The sequence below is a fragment of the Littorina saxatilis genome, linkage group LG17 (assembly GCF_037325665.1).
Source record: "Littorina saxatilis isolate snail1 linkage group LG17, US_GU_Lsax_2.0, whole genome shotgun sequence".
NCBI lineage: Eukaryota > Metazoa > Mollusca > Gastropoda > Littorinimorpha > Littorinidae > Littorina > Littorina saxatilis.
In genome coordinates, this window is record NC_090261.1 from 38,837,759 (window position 1) to 38,857,265 (window position 19,507).

The window sequence follows — 19,507 nt, forward strand, 5'->3', positions numbered from 1 at the left end:
ATCCATTGCTGTAAGTCGACATACACTTCCTTAGGTTCCTTATTTTATACCCTCGACAACGAAATAAATAATTTTAAAAACAAAGAAAATGAGAGCTAGAGGCAAAGATTGCACAATCTGTACAAAGATAAAGACGTAAGACGTTTCAAGATGGCGTCAAGATAGAGATGGAGACGTAAGACGTTTCAAGATGGCGTCAAGACAAAGATTAGACCGTAAGATGTTATAAGACGAAGATGGTGACGTAAGACGTTTCAAGATGGTGTCAAGACGAAGATTTAAACAAAACTCAAGACGTAAGACGTTTCAAGACGAAGATTTAAACAAAGATGGAGACGTAAGACGTTTCAAGATGGCGTCAAGACGAAGATTTGAAAGTAAGACGTTTCAAGACGTTTTAAGATTTTCTAAGACATGGTCTCAAGACGTAAGACGTTTCAAGATGGTGTTAAGACAAAGATGTGAACGAAGACGAAGATGTAAGACGTTCCAAGACATGGTCTCAAAACGTAAGATGTTTCAAGACGTTTCAAGATTGCGTCCTCAATTAAGATGCGTCCTCAAAATGGCGTCCTCAAAAAGGCATGAGATCCCCCTTACTATATACTACTACTGGGAAGTTCGAGTGCCACCCACGATCCAAATCTACGTCAGTTGCTGTGTTCTGCCGTTCATTTTTAATAACTTAAACAAGTTCAAATGGACAAAAAACTAAACATCCGAGACACTAACATTTTTTACACACAATGTGCTGGTGCGCTTATCATTATGACATAACATTTACGAAAATGAGTAACAGGTACAACTTGGCAAATTAAAACAAATGTGAACTGTATTATGTCAGTATGATAAGAATGAATTCTGAATATAAATTAACCACCTTTGTTTAAAAGAACAAACGGGTGTAGCTCAGTTGGTTTGACGGGAACACAGAGACATAGAGAATACTACATGGCTCGCTGTGTCGTACCAAATTTACACGAGGTTTTTTTTTAAATATTGAACTGCGAGCGAAAGCGAGCTGTTCATTATTTGAAAAAGCAACGAGTGTAAATCTGGTACGACACAGCAAGCCATGTAGTATTCTGTTTATCCTACACACTGTACTTACGTGTATTTTACTGAACATTTCCTGCAGTCGAGGCAGCTATATTGAAGACGCTTGTTTTGGAACCTCGATCTCTTCTAAAGCCTCGTGCAATATATTACGTCAAAGTAAAGAAACGTCACTCTGAAAGTGTGGCGTGAGGTGTTAGTTCTAAAAATTCATCGAGGGTAACTAGCGAGCACAATTTTTTTTCTATAATGACGTTCGTCTCGGTGACTCTGGCATCATAAGCAGTGGAAAACAGGTCCCTGCCAGACTTGCTTGATATGACCTCATTTACATGATATACACACGTGTGATTTGAACGATTATTATATCACGAGTGTCTCTCTCACGTATGTAGAATAACATAAACTATCCAGCTGACGACGGTGGCCAACTCAGCCGGACGTAATGATGTGTGACCTATGAAGTAGGATCCTTTACAAGTCCGAATGCAATTGTTGTGTCTGCTGCTCTCTCCTCATGGACTTGAAAGCCCTTTCCATCAGTCTTTCATGACAAAGCTTGCTTTAACAATTGCCTCTTGAAAAAGCGCTGAGTGACAACTTCGGGTAACCTTCGCCGGCAATCTCTTGCTCAATATGTAAAGAGAGAGAGAGAGAGAGAGAGAGAGAGAGAGAGAGAGAGAGAGAGAGAGAGAGAGAGAGAGAGAGAGAGAGAGAGAGAGAGAGAGAGAGAGAGAGAGATAAACAGACATACGGACAGACAGACAGAGAGGAAGAGAGAGAGAGGAAGAGAGAGAGAGAGAGGCACACACACCCACACACAGAAGGACGGACGGACGGACGGACATTTCTTTTATTTTCTCTTTGTATTTTGATATGTTTCTTTAGTGTCCTCTTGTGCTTCAAATAATTTTCTCGTCGAACCGAAACACATAAATGTGAAGCCTTTTTTAATCAATCTAACTTGCTCACTAAGTTGTATCATTCGGGCGAAGTGGCGCAGTGGTAAGACGTCGGCCTCCTAATCGGGGGGTCGTGAGTTCGAATCCCGGTCGCTGCCGCCTGGTGGGTTAAGAGTGGAGATTTTTCCAATCTCACAGGTCAACTTATGTGCAGACCTGCTAGTGACTTAACCCCTTTCGTGTGTACATGCAAGCACAAGACCAAGTGCGCACGGAACGGATCCTGTAATCCATGCCGGAGTTCGTTGGGTTATGGACACACGCAAATACCCAGCATGCCTATACCAACCAAAGCGGAGTGAAGCTGACTATGGGGAACCCAAATGGGCAAACGAGCTCACACGTCACCAGAATTTCTGGAATGCTGAAGAAAAAGTATCATGCTATTTTGAAGTATAGGAGCCTTTTTACAGTGATTAGCTTCTTCACTGGTCCACATTAGGAGCATGGGCGCTTGATAAGGACCAGTTGTGAATGTTTCTGTATTCATTTTTGGATGAATTTCTATCAAACCTAGTTTGCTCCAATTAGGCCTAAAGGCTAGCTAAAGAGAGTAAAACTACCAAACACTATATTAAACTTCTTCGCAAGATTACAAGCTAGTTATCAGCGTGAAGCTAAAGACATCCATATTAGGGGCCTCTCCTCCACCTGCAGTAAGTAAACATTTCTGAAACCTCCATCGACCCTGTTTCGAGACACCAATGTCACAGAGTCGTCTGTTATGTTATAGAAACACCTTCCCTGCTTCTTGAGCGAATGGCAAGGACGGGAAAGTAGGTCATCCATGGGAGGGGGGGGGGGGGGGTCTTAAATTATTATCGCCATTCAAATTAGTAAAATAAACAGGATGTTATTTCTTAGAGCAATGTTCTATGCAGTATACCCCGAACTCGTCAAACAAGTTTAAAATGGGGGAGGGGGTTGCGACGGGGGGAAGGGATGGGGGTATCGGTTGAAAGAGGTATGGTAAGGAGGGGGGGGGGGGGGGACTTTCACAAGTATTATACTTTAATAAACTACACAAAATCAGTCATCCGTCGAATAGAATGTAGGACACTTGCTCACAACATGAAACCTGCATGTTAAACTGAGCAAACAAGAAATTCCTCCGAGGTAGGAAAAACACCCCCGTCAAAGGGAAATAACCTTCTCAGTTGGTGGCAGTGACTGAGTGAGAATGGTTATTTCCCTTTGACCATTAAGATGTCCCTCTATAAGTCCTTGTATAATTTTAATCCACCAATAACTCCCTAACCGTGTGTTTGACTGGTCCCAATTTTTGTAAGGACCGTCTCAGGAATGTATAGAACCTGTTCACCAAGTTTGGTGACAATCGGTCCGTTCATTCTTGAGATCTATATGCGGACACAAACAAACAAACACATCGACCAAAACCTATACACACCTCTATACCGGGGGTGTAAAAACCCGCACAGCTGCTTTCATATGCGTGCAAGGAGTGAACTGAACAGTGTGCACTCTAACTTGCTTTCCTTCGGCTAGGAATAAGAAGACACCTCTTGTGTAGTTGTGTGTGTGTGTGTGTGTGTGTGTGTGTATGATAACAATCTGCTATTTGCCGTATAACTGGAGACTGCCTACGTGTGTGCGGTAACTTAACGCAATTCCACGCGAAAAACGTGCTGACCTAATCCACAGAAGCAGGCAGAGAGAGCACAGTCGCTGGGCCTTCCTCCTTTCAATGTTTTGTACTGCTCTTGTACAGCCAGTCCTCCGTTTCTTAGACGCTAGATTTGGCGAGTGTGGCGAGGAATTAGCGTTTCTTAGGCAATTCTCGCCGCGAGCTGAACTGAACTGCACTGAACTTTATTTTACAAGGACACACACACACATTGACCCCAGAGTACCAGGGAAACAAGTCTAATCCGTAGACAGAGAAACAAACAGAGACACAAACTAACAAACAAAGTTCTTTAAGAATAACGGTGGTAATATACACAAAAAAGAGAAAACAATCTAGTTCATGTATGTACATGTAGTACACACACGTTGCAGTTAACGACACCTTGTTTACTTATGTGATTATCTAACACGTTGGTAGATCATAAAGAGGGATGCAATTCGTCAACGACTATCTTAACCTCGAACAAAACAATGCATTTTTACGATGTTTGTTGCGTGTTTGCATGCAATCAAGAGTCACTTCATCCTTACCCCGTATCACACACTTTATGAGGAGGTAAAAATAATACAGCAACTACAAACTATGCACTAATCGAACAGCCATACAGTTTCCTCCGCAAATCTGCTTTTGTTTTTGACGTGCTATATCTGGTTAATATTTTACAGCAGTTTAAAAACGACATAACATCGCTGGCAGCAGTTGGCACTAAATACAGAGATGCTCTGCAAATGTGTAAAATCTGTGTATGATCTGAAAATGGATATCACAATGGATCTGAAATTTGTGTGAAACAGGGCTCGTTGTCCACACATATATCGCAGCAATATGAGGACAACTTGCAAATTAATTTTTAGTGGGGTGCAGCAATTTGCGGACGTCCGTCACTATATTGCAGCAATTTGCGGACCAAAGACCGCCTATTTGGGGACGTCCGCAAATAGTCGCATTTTTTGGCCGATGTCCGCAAATTGCTGCGATATAGCGACGGACGACCCCATTTGGTCCTATTTGGTCCGCATATTGTGGTAAATCCACAAACACACACACACACACACACACAGAGTCTGACATACACACACACACACACAGTCTGACACATACACACACACACACACACACACAGAGAAAGCTACAACTAGCTCCACAGCGTTAACTGTCCACTACATTCAAAAACTGCTTACAGGCGAAATCATCTGCATGGGTGCGTCCTCCTCTGGTTTGAAGTCTGTCTTCTTCTGTTCTGTGGTGAAGATGAACCGGATCCAGCCAACAATCGCTGTGATTGATCTGATAGATACATAAAAGGTAATTGACTGAAAAGCAAAGAATAACTCTGAAAACAAAGTATGGCTGAAATATAAAAGTCTATGAACAAGAAATTAAAGTGTACGTGGGTCTTGTAGCCAAATCAGAAGAAATCAAAGAGCAAAAAATGCTTGTTAAAAAAGAAAATTGATGAAGGACATAATTATGTGAGAAAACAAAGAGAAGAGAACCTTCTGGGAGTGTCGACAAAATGAACCCAACGTTCTTTTTCTTAATCCGATGCATTGCTGCTGCTTAGATTTTTTAACCTAGCCTCTTGCTTTTTTTCTGCCTAAATTCTGATTTGTTTACCACTTTCATATGGCAGGAAAATGCTTCTCTAAGCAAATTTGAAAAATCTGTTTTTACTTGTAACAGAACTGAAAGTCTGTCAGCTGAATGTTTTATCTTCTTACGCCCATTGTGTTGTGTGCTGGAATGTTGGTGATATTTTAGAATAGAATTTATTAAAAAGCAAAACACCATTACTGATCCCCCCCCCCCCCACACACACATTATAGCACTCACAAACACTCTCTCTCTCTTTCTGTGCACTACACATAATAATAACAATGTATTGTATCTCTCCCTCTCCAACTCTGTCTCTCTTTTACACACTCACACACACACACACACTTACCGGTCCAGACCCATGCCTATCTTCTGCTCCAGTTGCTCACGAGTCTCTCTCTTCCTCTTCAGACACACCCCATGTCGCTGAGACGACCTGCACGGTAAGAACAGACTTTGCACTGCATGGGCTTTTTAAATGCTCTCCATAATTGAGCCTGAAGTCTACGCTTAGTCTTTTTACAGAAAATGTCCGTGACAAAGGTTCTTGCAGCCAGATACGTGAAGTAGACTACGCAAAGTTGACTTTCGCTTCTTAATTTGAGTCTTGAACCAAAACTGTTTGGCACATCTGCCAAAATGACAGGAAAGTTTTCTGCAATTTACAAGAAGTTTTGGCGTTGCCAACACTAAACGATATCCTTGTAAGTTGTAGGCAGAGTTCAGCCCGGGAGGAAATAATTATGGGTCAGTTGACAGTGCATATATGTGTGTGTGTGTTTCTGTGTGTGCTATGTATGAGACAAGGGTGGTGCAGTGGTACGTACGTAATCTCAATGTGCCCTTTGACTCCCTGAAGAGAATTGTCATGGGTCATCTTCAGATTGTATGTGCCAATGGCTCATGATGCGTTAGTAAAGAACCTTGATCTGCCAAAATGACAGCAAAATGTTAGGCAATATTAAATATGTTTTAGTATTATTGCTAAATGGCAACCCTTGACAACATCTGTGTAAGTTGTGGGAATGAAGAGAACCAGACACTCACAAGACAAGGGGAATCAGGCTGTCAAGAAACTGCTTCTCAAAGAGATGGAAGAGAGTGTTGGCTTCGTTGACAATGTCGAAGAAATAAATCTCAGGTTGTGCCTTGGGTTCTGCCAAGGGAATGCCTGTAAGGATCAATAGAAAAACATTGAACAATTCTGAGAAAAAAACAAAAACCACAAAAACTCATATACACATGTATGCATGCATACATGCAAACACACACACACACACACACACACATACACATACACACACAAACAAACACACACACACACACACACACATACACATACACACACAAACAAACACACACACACACACACCAGGAAGAGTTATCTATGAAATGTAATTCAAAAATTAAGTTTTTCTTTCATATTTTCTCTACATACACTGAAATAGTAAGTTGCAAGTGGCGAGTGTGTGCATGTGCAGGCATGTGTGTGAATATGTGTGTGTGTGTTTGCATGCGTGCATGTGATTGTGTGTATGTGCATGTGTGTGCGTCAGGCGCTATAACCATATTAATGTGTTCATAAGATCATGTATTTTCTGTCTCACCTAGCAGACCAATCTCCACAGCATAATCGATGTGTTCTGTCACAAGATAGGTGACCAAAACCTCAAAGATTTTCACTGCGTTTCCTGACAGGTCTGATGAATAGGAAAGCTGTAAAAATAGCAAACAAACAAATCCACCATAATTTTGCCATTAAAAGCTAAGTTAGTACATTTATAATGAGTTTTACAGGCTGATTGTCTTTATAGGAGGAATACAACTTTCCCAATTCACTTCAACTAGCAATAGTACCTTACTTTTCTGAAGTAAAATCCTAAAGAACAAGACATTTACAAAATAACTATCAGAAACAAAAAAGACAAAAAGACATACGGAAAATTAGAATCAAATGCACACATCCTCAAGCTACCCCTCCCTACTAATCACCATCTCCCTTGTACCTCCCCACCCCCACCCCCTGTACACGCACATACACACACACACACACACACACACACACACACACTGAAACCCCTCCCACTGACACACACACACACACACACAAACCCTCAAGCTACGCCTGTCTGCCATACTAATCCCCCCAATAACCCTACCCCCCACCCCTTGTTCACGCACATACACACACACACACACACATACATACACTGAAACCCCTACCCCTCCCCCCTACACACACACACAAACCCTCGAGCTACTCCTGTCTGCCATACTAATCCCCCCCAATAACCCTACCCCTACCCCCTGTTCATGCACATATACACACACACACTCAAACCCTACATACACATACATTAACTGAAACCCCTCCCCCCTACACAAACCTTCAAGTTACTCCTCTCTGCCATACTAATCCCCCCCAATAACCCTATCACCCACCCCCTGTTCATGCACATACACACACACACACTCAAACCCTACCCATTCCCCCTCCCCTTTTACACATACACACACAATTCCTCAAGCTAATCCTGTCTGCCATACTAAGCCCCCAATAACCCTACCCCCCTCCCTCTGTTTACGCACATATATACACACACTGAAACCCTCCCCCTCCCCCCTACACACACACACAAACCCTCAAGCTAATCCTGTCTGCCATACTAAGCCCCCAATAACCCTACCCCCCTCCCCCTGCTTACGCACACACACCCTCTCCCTACCCACACACGTACCACTTGGCAGCGCCTAAAGGCGTTTTTCGTCTCTTGCAAAATGTTGATGGCCACTTCTTGTGAGAGGAAGGTCTCTCCCCCAAAATTCTCCACCCCTTGCCCTGCCTTGGTGACCGTCCCGATCTTGGCCTGAATGTCTCGCTTCAGGTCGTGGATACTGGTAGGGACAGAACTACACATTGTCACGTCAGCCCAAAGTTTCCATGGAATTGTGCCACCAGGGCAACAACCCCAATTTTAAGACCTCCAAATTCCAAGAAAATTAGGTCTTAAAAACGCCGGAGTGGGAGTGCTCAAATGGGATTAAATTTACAGTGTTTATGTACAGAAAATCTGAAAAACCAAGGTCTGAAAAAGGGAGAGGTTTTAAATTGGCGGAAGGGGTGGGGGGTCTTCAAATCGGGAGTTCCACTGTACAGTGCAACCCCCATTTCAAGACGTCCAAAAATTTGATAAAGCAGATCTTAAAAAGGAGGGAGTGCTAAACTGGGAGTACATTTACAGTGGTAATGATAAAAAAAAATCTGAGAAAAGCAAAGTCTATGGTGATGCCCAGCAAAATAAAAGATGTAAGAACTGTTTGGAAATGCAATTTACTTATATATGACCTGCCCCAACCAATATAGAAATGATGGCATCTTATCTTAAAAAAATAAAAAAAAATTAAAACAATTAAAACAAAATAAAAGTGTACATTAGCTGATGCAACAGTACATGATAGACCAACAAAAACATACCCGCCTGACTGTAACTGTCTCTTATGATGATCCTTGGATTCGTAGTAGTGCGTGAGTATGGACCCACAGCGAGTGTGTAGGTATCGCAGCTCAACTCTGGTACACACACACACACAGACAGACACACAGACACATACACACACAGGCACGTAAACACACACCCACCCACACACACACACACCACAGAAAGACAGATACAGACTTTACATTATGTTGTAAACTTACGGACACATGTAGTTGCTTTTTATGTTCATTTACATGTATTCAAATTATTCAATTTTTTATTATTGCAGAGTTGCCAACTGATACGGATTTCCCGTATCGGATACGGATTTTTCGTGATTTTCGAGTGATACGGCGTATCACGGGGATTGATACGTAAAAACTTCATTGATACGGGAAATTTCAAAAATGACATTTGTAAAAAAAAAAGGGGGGAGAAATATTCCGATTGGACGAAAGCGTGAGATCGGTTTCCGATCACGGTTCCGTTCATGTTTTGCTGTTCTTGAATGAGCTTCAATATCCCCCCGGGGGGCCGGCCCCGGCCTCCGAGTCCATGTCCGATGCTGATATCTTCGCGGCACTTGGTGCAAAACGCGAAATGTATGCCGCGTCTTGTCGATTCGGAGATGAAGTCATACTCTTGTTTGTAACTCTTTTCAAATTTTACAAGAACTTTCGGGCGCTGGACCGTTGTTTTCTTCATTTTGTGGTCGTCTGCTGCTGCTTCTTCTTCTCATCCACATTCGACTGAAGCGCATGCGCTAGCCACAAATCTCGCCTATTCTCGTTTAGTTTCGATTTTGATCACAGCGTTTGTGTGACGAAGCCTCGCGCTAAACGAGATTTCAGAAGTGAAACTACGCCGAGTACAGGCGCTTGAAAATACACTCCAGTCATTATTAACTATACTCGAAAAATGTTTAATCGGGAAACTTTTGCACTATTCGGGAAAATCCGGGACTGGACATAAAATCAGGAATGTGAAGAATGGATTTTGCCTGTGTTCATTATAGTTTATAGATAAATCATGAAATGATAATAAGAAAGCATATTCAATACACATCACTTTTTCATACAATTCAAATCAATACTGATTTTAGTTCATTATCAGAACAGAAGCACTGAAATCAGTATTGATTGGCATTTTATGATGAAATTGATTGATCTTTATACCATGCACCTCACTACCATAAACACAACTTTCAAATTCTGCCTTACGCGGTAATACCGCGGTGCCGCGCGCTATGTACAGTTTTTTGGCCTGATGATACAGTTTTTTGGTAATGTGATACAGGAAAACATTGATAGGGGTTGACATGTATGTTATTGTTGAAAGTTTTCATCAATTCAGATCCCCATCCTTGCATGAAATAAATCATAGCATTTACACATATTTGAACATTCAAATTTTTAATCTGTCAGATCATAAGAACGGTTTGAATAAATCTACTTTTTGCTTAGAGCACTGTATATTTGATAATCCCACATACAATTCCTTTATCATTTTTCCTAGGACAAAATAAGCAAAGCAGTTTCTTTCCTCCAGGCAGACAGAAATATAAATTAAAGACAAGAGACTATAAGACTCACTCCGCGTATTTGTCTAAATGTTGGCTGAAAATGGCCCGCGTTAGCTTGGTGAGGAACGCACTGTCAGCCCCCAGCTTGAACTTCCCCAGTTCACCAGCCAGTTTGTTAGTTCTGGAATCAAAAAATACAATAAAATAGTTCATACGATTATCAAATAAAATTACGTAAAATTACACACAGATGTTTGCACTGCAATCTAGGAGCATGTTTTCTTTGGCATTTGAGGAAAAATCATTGACTTTTATTTCACTGGTCAAACAGACAGTCATATATGTGACCCTCCACCACGAAATGAGTCGCATGTCACCTCGCGCGGTTCTGCGCTAGGCTTAATATAAGTCCGGGGAGTGTCTAGTAACAGTGTGAGGGTCACCTTAGTCACAGGCTTATAACTCGAAAAGTTTTCGCTCTTTTCTAAAACGGTTTTTACCACTGGATAGAGCATAAAAAACTCTTTAAGAAAATGTAAAAATATGAAAATCATGCAAAGGTGACATGCGACTCATTCCGTGGTGGAGGGTCACATATCTTCTCAGATGCCCAGAACTACCACTCTCCAGGTAGCACACACACAGTGGAACCCCCCTTCTAAGACCCCCAAATCTAAGACTCCCCCCTTTTTAAGACCTCGTTTTCTCAGACTTTCAGTTCATAATTAACCTCTGTAAAATTACCCTCATTTTAAGACTCCCTCCTTTTTAAGACCTGATTTTCTCAGATTTGTGGAGGTCTTAAAAGGGGGGTTCCACTGTACTTCCTTTACAACCAACACTTATATTTATGAGGTAAAAGCGACAAAAATGACATTACTTGCAGCCCTATTTTGCTAAGGTTCAGTGATGAATCATATTTTGCACTTCCAAGTCATATAATTTAACCATCAAATTTCAGTGATGAATCAAAGTAAAACATACTCACTTTGTGTACAAATCAAAGAGATTTTTCAAGTATTGCTCTGGCTCGCTTCTGTCTTCCAACATCGATGCAACATGACCCTGACAGGTAAAGAAGAAGAATAATGTTGAACATTCCATAGAACTTGTTCAATGTTTCTTTTTGTTGTATATGTGTGGGTGTGTTTGTGTGTGTGTTTGTGTGTGTGTGTGTGTGTGTGGGTGTGTGTGTGTGTGTGTGTGTGTGTGTGTGTGTGTGTGTGTGTGTGTGTGTGTGTGTGTGCACACTGGACATAAATGTATGCATGAGCGTGCATTTTATAATAAGAGTGGGTGCGCAGCCACATATGCGCATGTTTGCATGTGTGTGCACGCAAGTGTGCATGTGTGTGTGTGTGTGTGTGGAGGTGGGAGATGCGGGGGGTGTTCAAGTGTACATGAGTATGTGTTCAAGCTCACGCTCACATGCTTGCTTAAACATGTAGACATTTGTTGACGCATTTGTGTGCACATGAGTACAAACCTGTATTCTATTCTGGAAGATGTGTTGCACAAACTTGCCCATCACACTGTCAGGATTGACGAAGACTTCTGTGATCAGCGTCCAGGTTCTTTCACACAGCGGCACAACCTCCTCAAACGGACTGCCTTTCAGGAATGCACCCTGCAAAAAAGGGGGCCAAAAATGTCTATTGAAAGATTGAGAAAAAGAAAAGCGCATCACCTGTGGATAATGACCTTTGTGAATAAGCACACACGCACACACACACACACCTTGTATCATTTTACACGAAGAAACTTTAACACAAGACAAAAACAGAAATACAGTACAAAACCTTAACACAAAAACCCGAACAAAACAAAAGGCTATAGTAATTCTCACCTTCTGGCTCTCCACAATGAAAGTCTCAATGCACTTGCCATAACCCTGAAAAGATGAATCAAATGCAGTACCAACATTGATCAAATGCAGATTTAACATTTTCAGAAAATTAATCACAGAAATTGAAACAGACGGCTAAGATTACAAAATCAAGAATCAAAAAACAAGAATATTTCTTCTTGTTTCTATTCTTTATATATCCCAGAGTTTAAAACCCTTAAAAAAACAATTATCAGAAAGTCTTAAACAGTTAGAATCCTCTTATGCCAGCACTCTGCCCCCACTGAAAACAAACACTGATCAAGAGTGCATCAAAGTTTTTTATTCTGATGTTTGACATTATCTGATGCACTAACAATAAAACTCAGTCATAACAAGGGAGCCAGCAAAATGTGATTTGTGGCTTGTGAAAATGATGATGATGACGACGACGACAACAATGACAAATATGATGATGATGCTTCTTCTTCTACTTCTTCGGTCACGGGCTGAAACTCCCACGGCTTTAACATGTATGACCGCTTTTACCCTGCCATTTAGGCAGCCATACTCCACTTTCACGGGAAGAATGCTGAGTAGTTTTGTGTTTGTATAACCCACTTAACTCTGACATGGATTACAGGCTGATTTGAAACAGATTTACAGGGATGGCCAAATCTCACATTTTTAACTCGCCAACCCGGCGAGAAAGTTCAAGAAAATTACTAGCCCGCCAGAAATGTCACTGGCCCGGTACATACCACGTACAGTTGCTGCATCTACCTTGTTTATATGGCTTTGAAACTCGATATTACAACCAAAAGTGTTGCATTGGACCAGAATTTTCACTGGCGAGTTGCTAGGCGCTTTGAACTAGCCCGGCGGATTTTTTATTCGCCCACGGCGATCGGGCGGACGATTTGGCCATCCCTGCATTTATACATGTACTGTCAAGCCATTCATCCAGTTTTACCTGACACCACTCTCACCTTGAAGTTCTGCAGAACAGAAGCGATGCGCTTCATTTTGCGCTTGTCAGTCTGTTGGTGTGACAGCCTGAACTCTTCTATCAGTTCCTGTTCCACATGGTCGTACTTTTCCGCTATCTTCTGACGAGCTCGGTCAAACCTGGAGCAAGACACAAACTATTTAAAACTGATTGCTATGCTGTGATAATCAGTGGTCTCTTGTGCTAAACTAGGATTCAAATTGTGACAAAAAGATCTGCAATGTTGAAAATGAATACAGTGGAACCCCTCACAACGACCCCCCTCTCTAAGGACTACCCCGCCACAACCACCCTTTTTTTTTTAACCGATGTGTTTCCTTATATAGTTGTCACCAGTGTAGCGACCACCCCGCTCTAACGTCTAAGGACCGACCTAACAGCTTGTGCAACGACTTTGTCAGACGAAGCCAAGACTCAGTCAGCGTAACGCATCACTCATCTTGCGTAAGCAAAGGCACTAATTAACCGCTGAGAGGTGTGATGGTTGGGTGGGCTGAGTAAACATCACAAACCAATCATCGAGAAAACAAACTCACGTGACCAACACACACCGTTCAATTCAGTCAGAATAGACAGTCTTTGGACAGAAGAGCAGTGGAGATCGACATGGCGTCTACAAAGAAAAGAAAATATTTAACTCTCGAGAATCGAGTGAATGTTGTGAACAGACACAAAAAGGGAGAAACTGCCATCGCGATTGCAAAAAGTCTTGATGTTGGAAAATCGCAAATTCAAAGAATTATCCAACTCCAAGAAAACATTCTGAAAAAGGTGGGGAAGTGGTGACAAGGCAGTGAACGCACTCACCATGCACTCAGAGATGATGCACTGACATCATACGAAAGCAGCCACACAAACACAGCACAAAGGCAGAGGCAGGTGTGCAGATGCTTTGTGAGAATAAGCGTTGAAAACCAGTTTGAATAAAAAACCAGCAGATAGAGCCGCAGGTCATAATCATTCTTCTTGTCTGGCTTTATTGACTGCATGCCGATCTTGTGGCAGTGACTTTTCACTCTTCAGTCGGACTGTACACAAACCGCTCTCACTCTCCTTCACTGACTACCCTAAGCCCTGACAACTGATCCTTGGAAATTGTTTGGAAGAGTACACCTCTCTATTTCTCTCCAATGCTCTTCCTGCTGACTTCAGTGGCACCGGACACCCCACTGAGTTTAGCCAGCTACCCCCCCCCCCCCCTCTCTCTCTCTCTCCCCCCAGCCATGTACTGTTTGGTGCTGTGGCCAGAGAGGTGTCACCGGCTAATTGAGGCCAGCTGCACTGTTCACTCAGAGCAAAACTAGTTGACTGTGTCTAACTTTTGACAAAGCAACACAACTGAAGGGTTCACAGATTAGGTAACCGACTCACTGGTCAAGGCTACAGGGAAACAAGAGTATCTTGTCAATGAAAGAGGTTACACACAGATACGCGATGCTGAGAACGGTGGCCGATTTTTCACTCTCTTTCTCAGAGGGCCTTCATCATTGCAGGGACTGCTGTAAAGAAATGCTTGCTCAGAAACTAACTCTTTTTGCATTGAAACATGCACCAGAACTGGTGGACACCATCGACAATGTCAAACATGAAATCGAAGCAGTTTGCTTGAGGAAACGGTCGTCAGCAACTCAAACTTCTCTGTTTTCTTTTTTTAAGAAAATCTGAGGTGACTTTCTTTGTGGCCCCGCCCCCTCCCTCTGTAAGGACCCCCCTCCATAAGGACCGATTTTTGTCAACATTTTCAAGGTCGCTAGAGAGGGGTTCCACTGTACATCAAATATACATCAACATCATTTCAACGTCAATGATTTCAGATACTGATCAACAGCAAGAACTGACCATTCTAAAGATCCTCTCTTTCATAACTTTCAAAAGAACCAACCGATTCTTCTTTTTTTTCTTCTGCGTTCATGAACTGAAACTCCCACATACACTTTTGTTTTTGCACGAGCGGGTTTGTATATCTATAACTGTTTTTTCACTGCCGTTTTAGGCAGCCATACTTCGTTTTCAGGGGAAGAGCAAACACAACTTTACCGTCCTCCTACAGGCAGCTCCAGAGCAATCATGTGAAGCTTCTGTATGATGTCTGCTGTCACCATCAGCTGAAACAAAAATGACAAGATTATTGTACAGACTGCATGCAATTTGATGGACAGATTGTCTTGTTTGTTTCTTCATGTCAAATACTGAATCAGTAATGAGAAAGAGAAAAATTAAACTCATAAAAATACTAGTTTTATGTTTCTAAAGAATGATTGTATTCAGAAGCTGAATTTGAACAGAGAAAACGATGTCTTATAAGTACAGCAGTACCTGCGATGTGTGGACCCTCCCATGAGAGGACACCTCCCTTAGAAGGACACCTCCTCTTGTCCCTTTTTATATTATCTCTACCAAAGTATACCTGTCATGAACGGACACCTGCAATGTAGGGACACTTTTGGCTGGTCCCAAGGGTGTCCTTTCATCGCAGGTACCACTGTATAACATTAACAGATGAAAAGCAAACAAGACAAAATTCATCAAAACAACACAAACACACACTACTTCCAACCACTACCACCAGCAACTGTACTCTCTCTCTCTCTCTCTCTCTCTCTCTCTCTCTCTCTCTCTCTCTCTCTCTCTCTCTCTCTCTCTCTCTCTCTCTCTCTTTTTCTCTCTCTACCACAACAATCAATTAAACACACACACATACACACACAAATATCCCCTCCCCCCCCAACACATAATCACCTCCGCCAATAACCACCACAACAACAACAGACTACTGTACCTGAAATGGATCTGTCAGAACAGCAGAAGTGAGGGGCTGCTCCTGTAAGAACTCGGCCAAATAGTTCATCAGTCGCTGGGCCTCCACCGCTCGTGCTCTGGGCGTGTTCACTCCTTCCAGCTGGTCACCCAGATGAACGACCTTTGTTGCCACATAACTGATCCGCTCGTCAAGCTTTTGGAAGTCTGTGTACAGGTTCTGCAAAAAAACAAGGTAAGAAATCTTTACGCTAACAAGAACACTGACTGTTGTTGAATGAGTAAAAGACAGAAGGGTTTCTTTTATCGTGTACAATCACCTCCAAGATGATCGATTATTCTAGTTACGCCAAGTTAAGAAATCAAAACGTCAACAAGAACACCGACATTGTCGTGTTTTTCCTTTCGCCACTCTCAGTCGCAAAGGAGACACAACGAGTTGTGTAGGTTCTGTAGATTTATTAACAGGTGGAACAACGGTGACAATATCTCTCAGCACAGTGTAAGAAAGAACAAGTGCAAGACTGGTAAAGAACAACAATACGTGTGCGCAGCCCTACTTATATAGTTAATGGACATACGAGAATATTCGGGAAACAACGACACTAATCTGGTTAGATCTACACAGTTCCAACTGTTCCGATGAGCGTCTACGCTTACATCATGAGTGACTGCGCACTTAATCAAAGTAAGTTCCATAATGTTCTTTATCCTTCTATTCGATTCCAGTGGTATCTAGCGATCTCCACAACAGACATGTTGTTGAATGAATAAAAGACAGAAGGTTTTTTTTCTATCGTGTACCATCACCTCCATGATGCATTCTGATAATCATCGGTCCATGCCGTATCGCCGGCATGTCTCTCTGACAGGGTGCATAATTACTGCGCGGAATCTATCAAAACAAGAATACAGAGTTATCTCCTATGTTTTTCGCTAATGTTTCTGAGAATAGACGAACTGAGACGAAAATAATTGCAGATTGGCCGACTTCGACAGTGATCTCCGTTCTGTTCTTCACAGTTATGATAAAGACATCGTTCTAAGGTTAATACAAGTCGAAATGTTGAGACTGCTGTGGGAAGGCGACCTTGATATTGTTGCATCACTCCCAACTGGTTACGGAAAAAGTGTCGTCTGCTTCGTAACCAAAGTTGATTATCACGTGACACTTTTGCCATATTTAGAGTTGTTTGCACAGTCCAGAGAAGGAATACAAAGGCATCCTGTCAGGGATAAATGAGACCCGAAGGGAAGTAACTCATTTTACCTGAGTTCAGGATGCTCCATGATGATCTAATCGGATTATTCTAGTTACGCCTGAATCCCATTTACTCCTGGCCAATTATGCATTAAATAATTCATTTACTTACTTCCCTCCAGGTAAAACACAGATACTGTAGATAGTACAACTACAACTGTACAAGGTTTGGCTTTTTACTATTCTAGCCCCTCATGCTCCATTGCTGCATTAAATCTAAAAAATGACCCATAAGAATTCCATTCAGTGGCAAAAGGCGCATCAAAATTACTAACCTCCGCGCTACCCCGTGCACACCTACAGTGTTTGGATTTGGACAAAGAAAAACCAAACTCAGCATCCACACAGTGACACACAAACTCAGTCACAGAAATTTCTTTACAGGATATAGTGTCAAATACCTAGCTCATTTAGTACCAGATCTTACCATTTGACTTTTGAACAAATACCAAACAAATTCCAGAAGGTGGGGGGTGCATCTGACCTCTGGAACAAGTTAGCATACCTGGCCTTTCGTACCTTCGATTATCATTATGTCCAGGCAGGATTTGCTTCAGAGGGTCAAATGAACCATACTTTTTTCTCCCATGCTGTGACCCCTGGTAGTAATTACCAACCTGGTTTGTTTTCTGCAGCTCTCCGACACGACCCCAGTGTCGTTTTTCTTCTTCCCGTGCTGCCGCTTCCCAGGAATCAATGTCTTTCTGGACCTTTGCATTCTTTTCCTGAAGGTCTGATATCATTTTCTCAAACGCACCATGGAGCATCATTGGATCAAAATCTTCTGGCCGACCTCGAGCCCTGGCGCCCATTGTCTTGGACGTCAAGCGCTCCACAAATTCGTGGACGCTGAAGGGCTCCTGGAAAACATTGAGCTAAAAGGGTGACGTTCAGATTTGGGTTGAGTTGATGTTTAGCATTGCTTTGAACTGAGTGCATGATAGATTAAAACAGAAAGTTGAAAGGAACATCTTGAAATCCTGCTGTCACTGCAGAATCATTTGAGAATAAATCATTAAATGCCACCTCCTGTAATTAATTGTGCTAATAATTACTGCTAAAACAAAAACAGTTCAGATCTACGAGATTAAAATAATAATAAGGCCAATATATCTCAGATACGTCCAGTTTAAAAAGAATTCACAATCAGTTTTCAAACTCGGAAGTTTACTGTCACTTACATGTAAACAGTGACTTTCAGATAGATCATATAGCTGCAGAAGAACACAACTCCAAATCAAAATCGACTTCTGAGGTATACAGTTTACTTTGAAATAATAAAACTGCACTTACCTGGTCAAGCTCCTCGACTGACATTATCTGCAGTCGAGAAGTTGATGTCTTAAAAGTAGAATTCGCGCAATTACTTGCAAATTTATGTGAAAGTAACTTTTTTTCTGTAAAGAATGGGTCACAGGCGGAAGTGGGACGGAACCTTGGTGCTACACCATAAAATGTGCCCCTAATTTTTCCCCTCATCAATACTGCTATTATTCCGGTCACACTTCTTATGCAGAAACATCTAGGTAACAAATGGAAGAAAATTTCAAACACGGCTATAAACGATATTTTATAATCAGAAGTGTCGACAAATGACCGTAAACTATTGCTAAAATAATTTTGGATTGGGCTCAAATATGCATTGTATCCGGTCTGTGAGGGGGAATAACTGCACAAGACTGTAGCAGACGATTTAGTCTTGGCTACAACTTTCGGCGAGACATGACGAGATTTACGAGGCTTTTGTGATAATGACAACAGGCATCAGATTGCTTTCATTCTTTTTTTCTTACTGTCTTTGTCAAGGTAGATGTTGAATCGGTCTCGAGACAAGAAATAACAATATTCAAATAAAACCATTCCGCTTTATCTCGCATTGCCACATTTTAAAAACGGTGATGTAACCACATGTGTCTAAGTTTAAAGGCACAGTAAGCCTCCCGTGAACAATCACAGATACTGTCAGGCTTTTACACACAGTACAAACACCTATGGTAACACCCTTCCATTTGAACGCTTACCAAACGGGAACATCCTAGGTGCCCTACGTAAAGAGCGAGCAATTTTTAAAGAATTAATTTTGCAGATTGTCTCCTACACTTTTTGGACCCATTGTGAACTCAGGTCAAAAATGAGTTACTTCCCTTCGGGTCTCATTCTAAACTGGCGATAGCCGTGGACCGAAGAATGTTTTTGGACCGTGGTGCGTTTTTGCGCTAGACCTAACTTTTAAAATCTAAATAATAAATTGACAGCTTGTTACACAAACATTCTTTAATCATAAAAGAATTCTTTTTTCATCAAGACAAGATCAGTACAATTCGAAGTTGTGAAAGTTTAAAAAAAAGAAAAGCCCGGAAGCAGGGTCACCCAAGTATCCTTAGCGGATTAT

The 19,507-nt window shown here is 41.8% G+C and overlaps 1 protein-coding gene across 1 annotated transcript in view; it reads right to left on the reverse strand.

Annotated features, from left to right (window-relative positions):
• The window catches only part of LOC138952433 (exocyst complex component 5-like), a 33,136-nt gene extending 14,585 nt beyond the window's left edge, over positions 1-18,551 (reverse strand). Inside the window, exons 1-15 of the mRNA XM_070324103.1 lie at positions 18,409-18,551; positions 17,733-17,975; positions 15,877-16,074; positions 15,135-15,202; positions 13,078-13,216; positions 12,110-12,154; positions 11,750-11,890; positions 11,252-11,328; positions 10,334-10,444; positions 8,738-8,833; positions 8,001-8,157; positions 6,870-6,978; positions 6,310-6,433; positions 5,612-5,698; positions 4,848-4,953 (exon numbers count right to left, since the gene is read on the reverse strand). Coding sequence (XP_070180204.1) covers positions 4,848-4,953; positions 5,612-5,698; positions 6,310-6,433; positions 6,870-6,978; positions 8,001-8,157; positions 8,738-8,833; positions 10,334-10,444; positions 11,252-11,328; positions 11,750-11,890; positions 12,110-12,154; positions 13,078-13,216; positions 15,135-15,202; positions 15,877-16,074; positions 17,733-17,975; positions 18,409-18,432 — 1,725 coding nt within the window. The 5' untranslated portion in view covers positions 18,433-18,551. The remainder of the gene's footprint in view (positions 1-4,847; positions 4,954-5,611; positions 5,699-6,309; positions 6,434-6,869; positions 6,979-8,000; positions 8,158-8,737; positions 8,834-10,333; positions 10,445-11,251; positions 11,329-11,749; positions 11,891-12,109; positions 12,155-13,077; positions 13,217-15,134; positions 15,203-15,876; positions 16,075-17,732; positions 17,976-18,408) is intronic.
• Between the last annotated feature and the right edge of the window lie 956 nt (positions 18,552-19,507).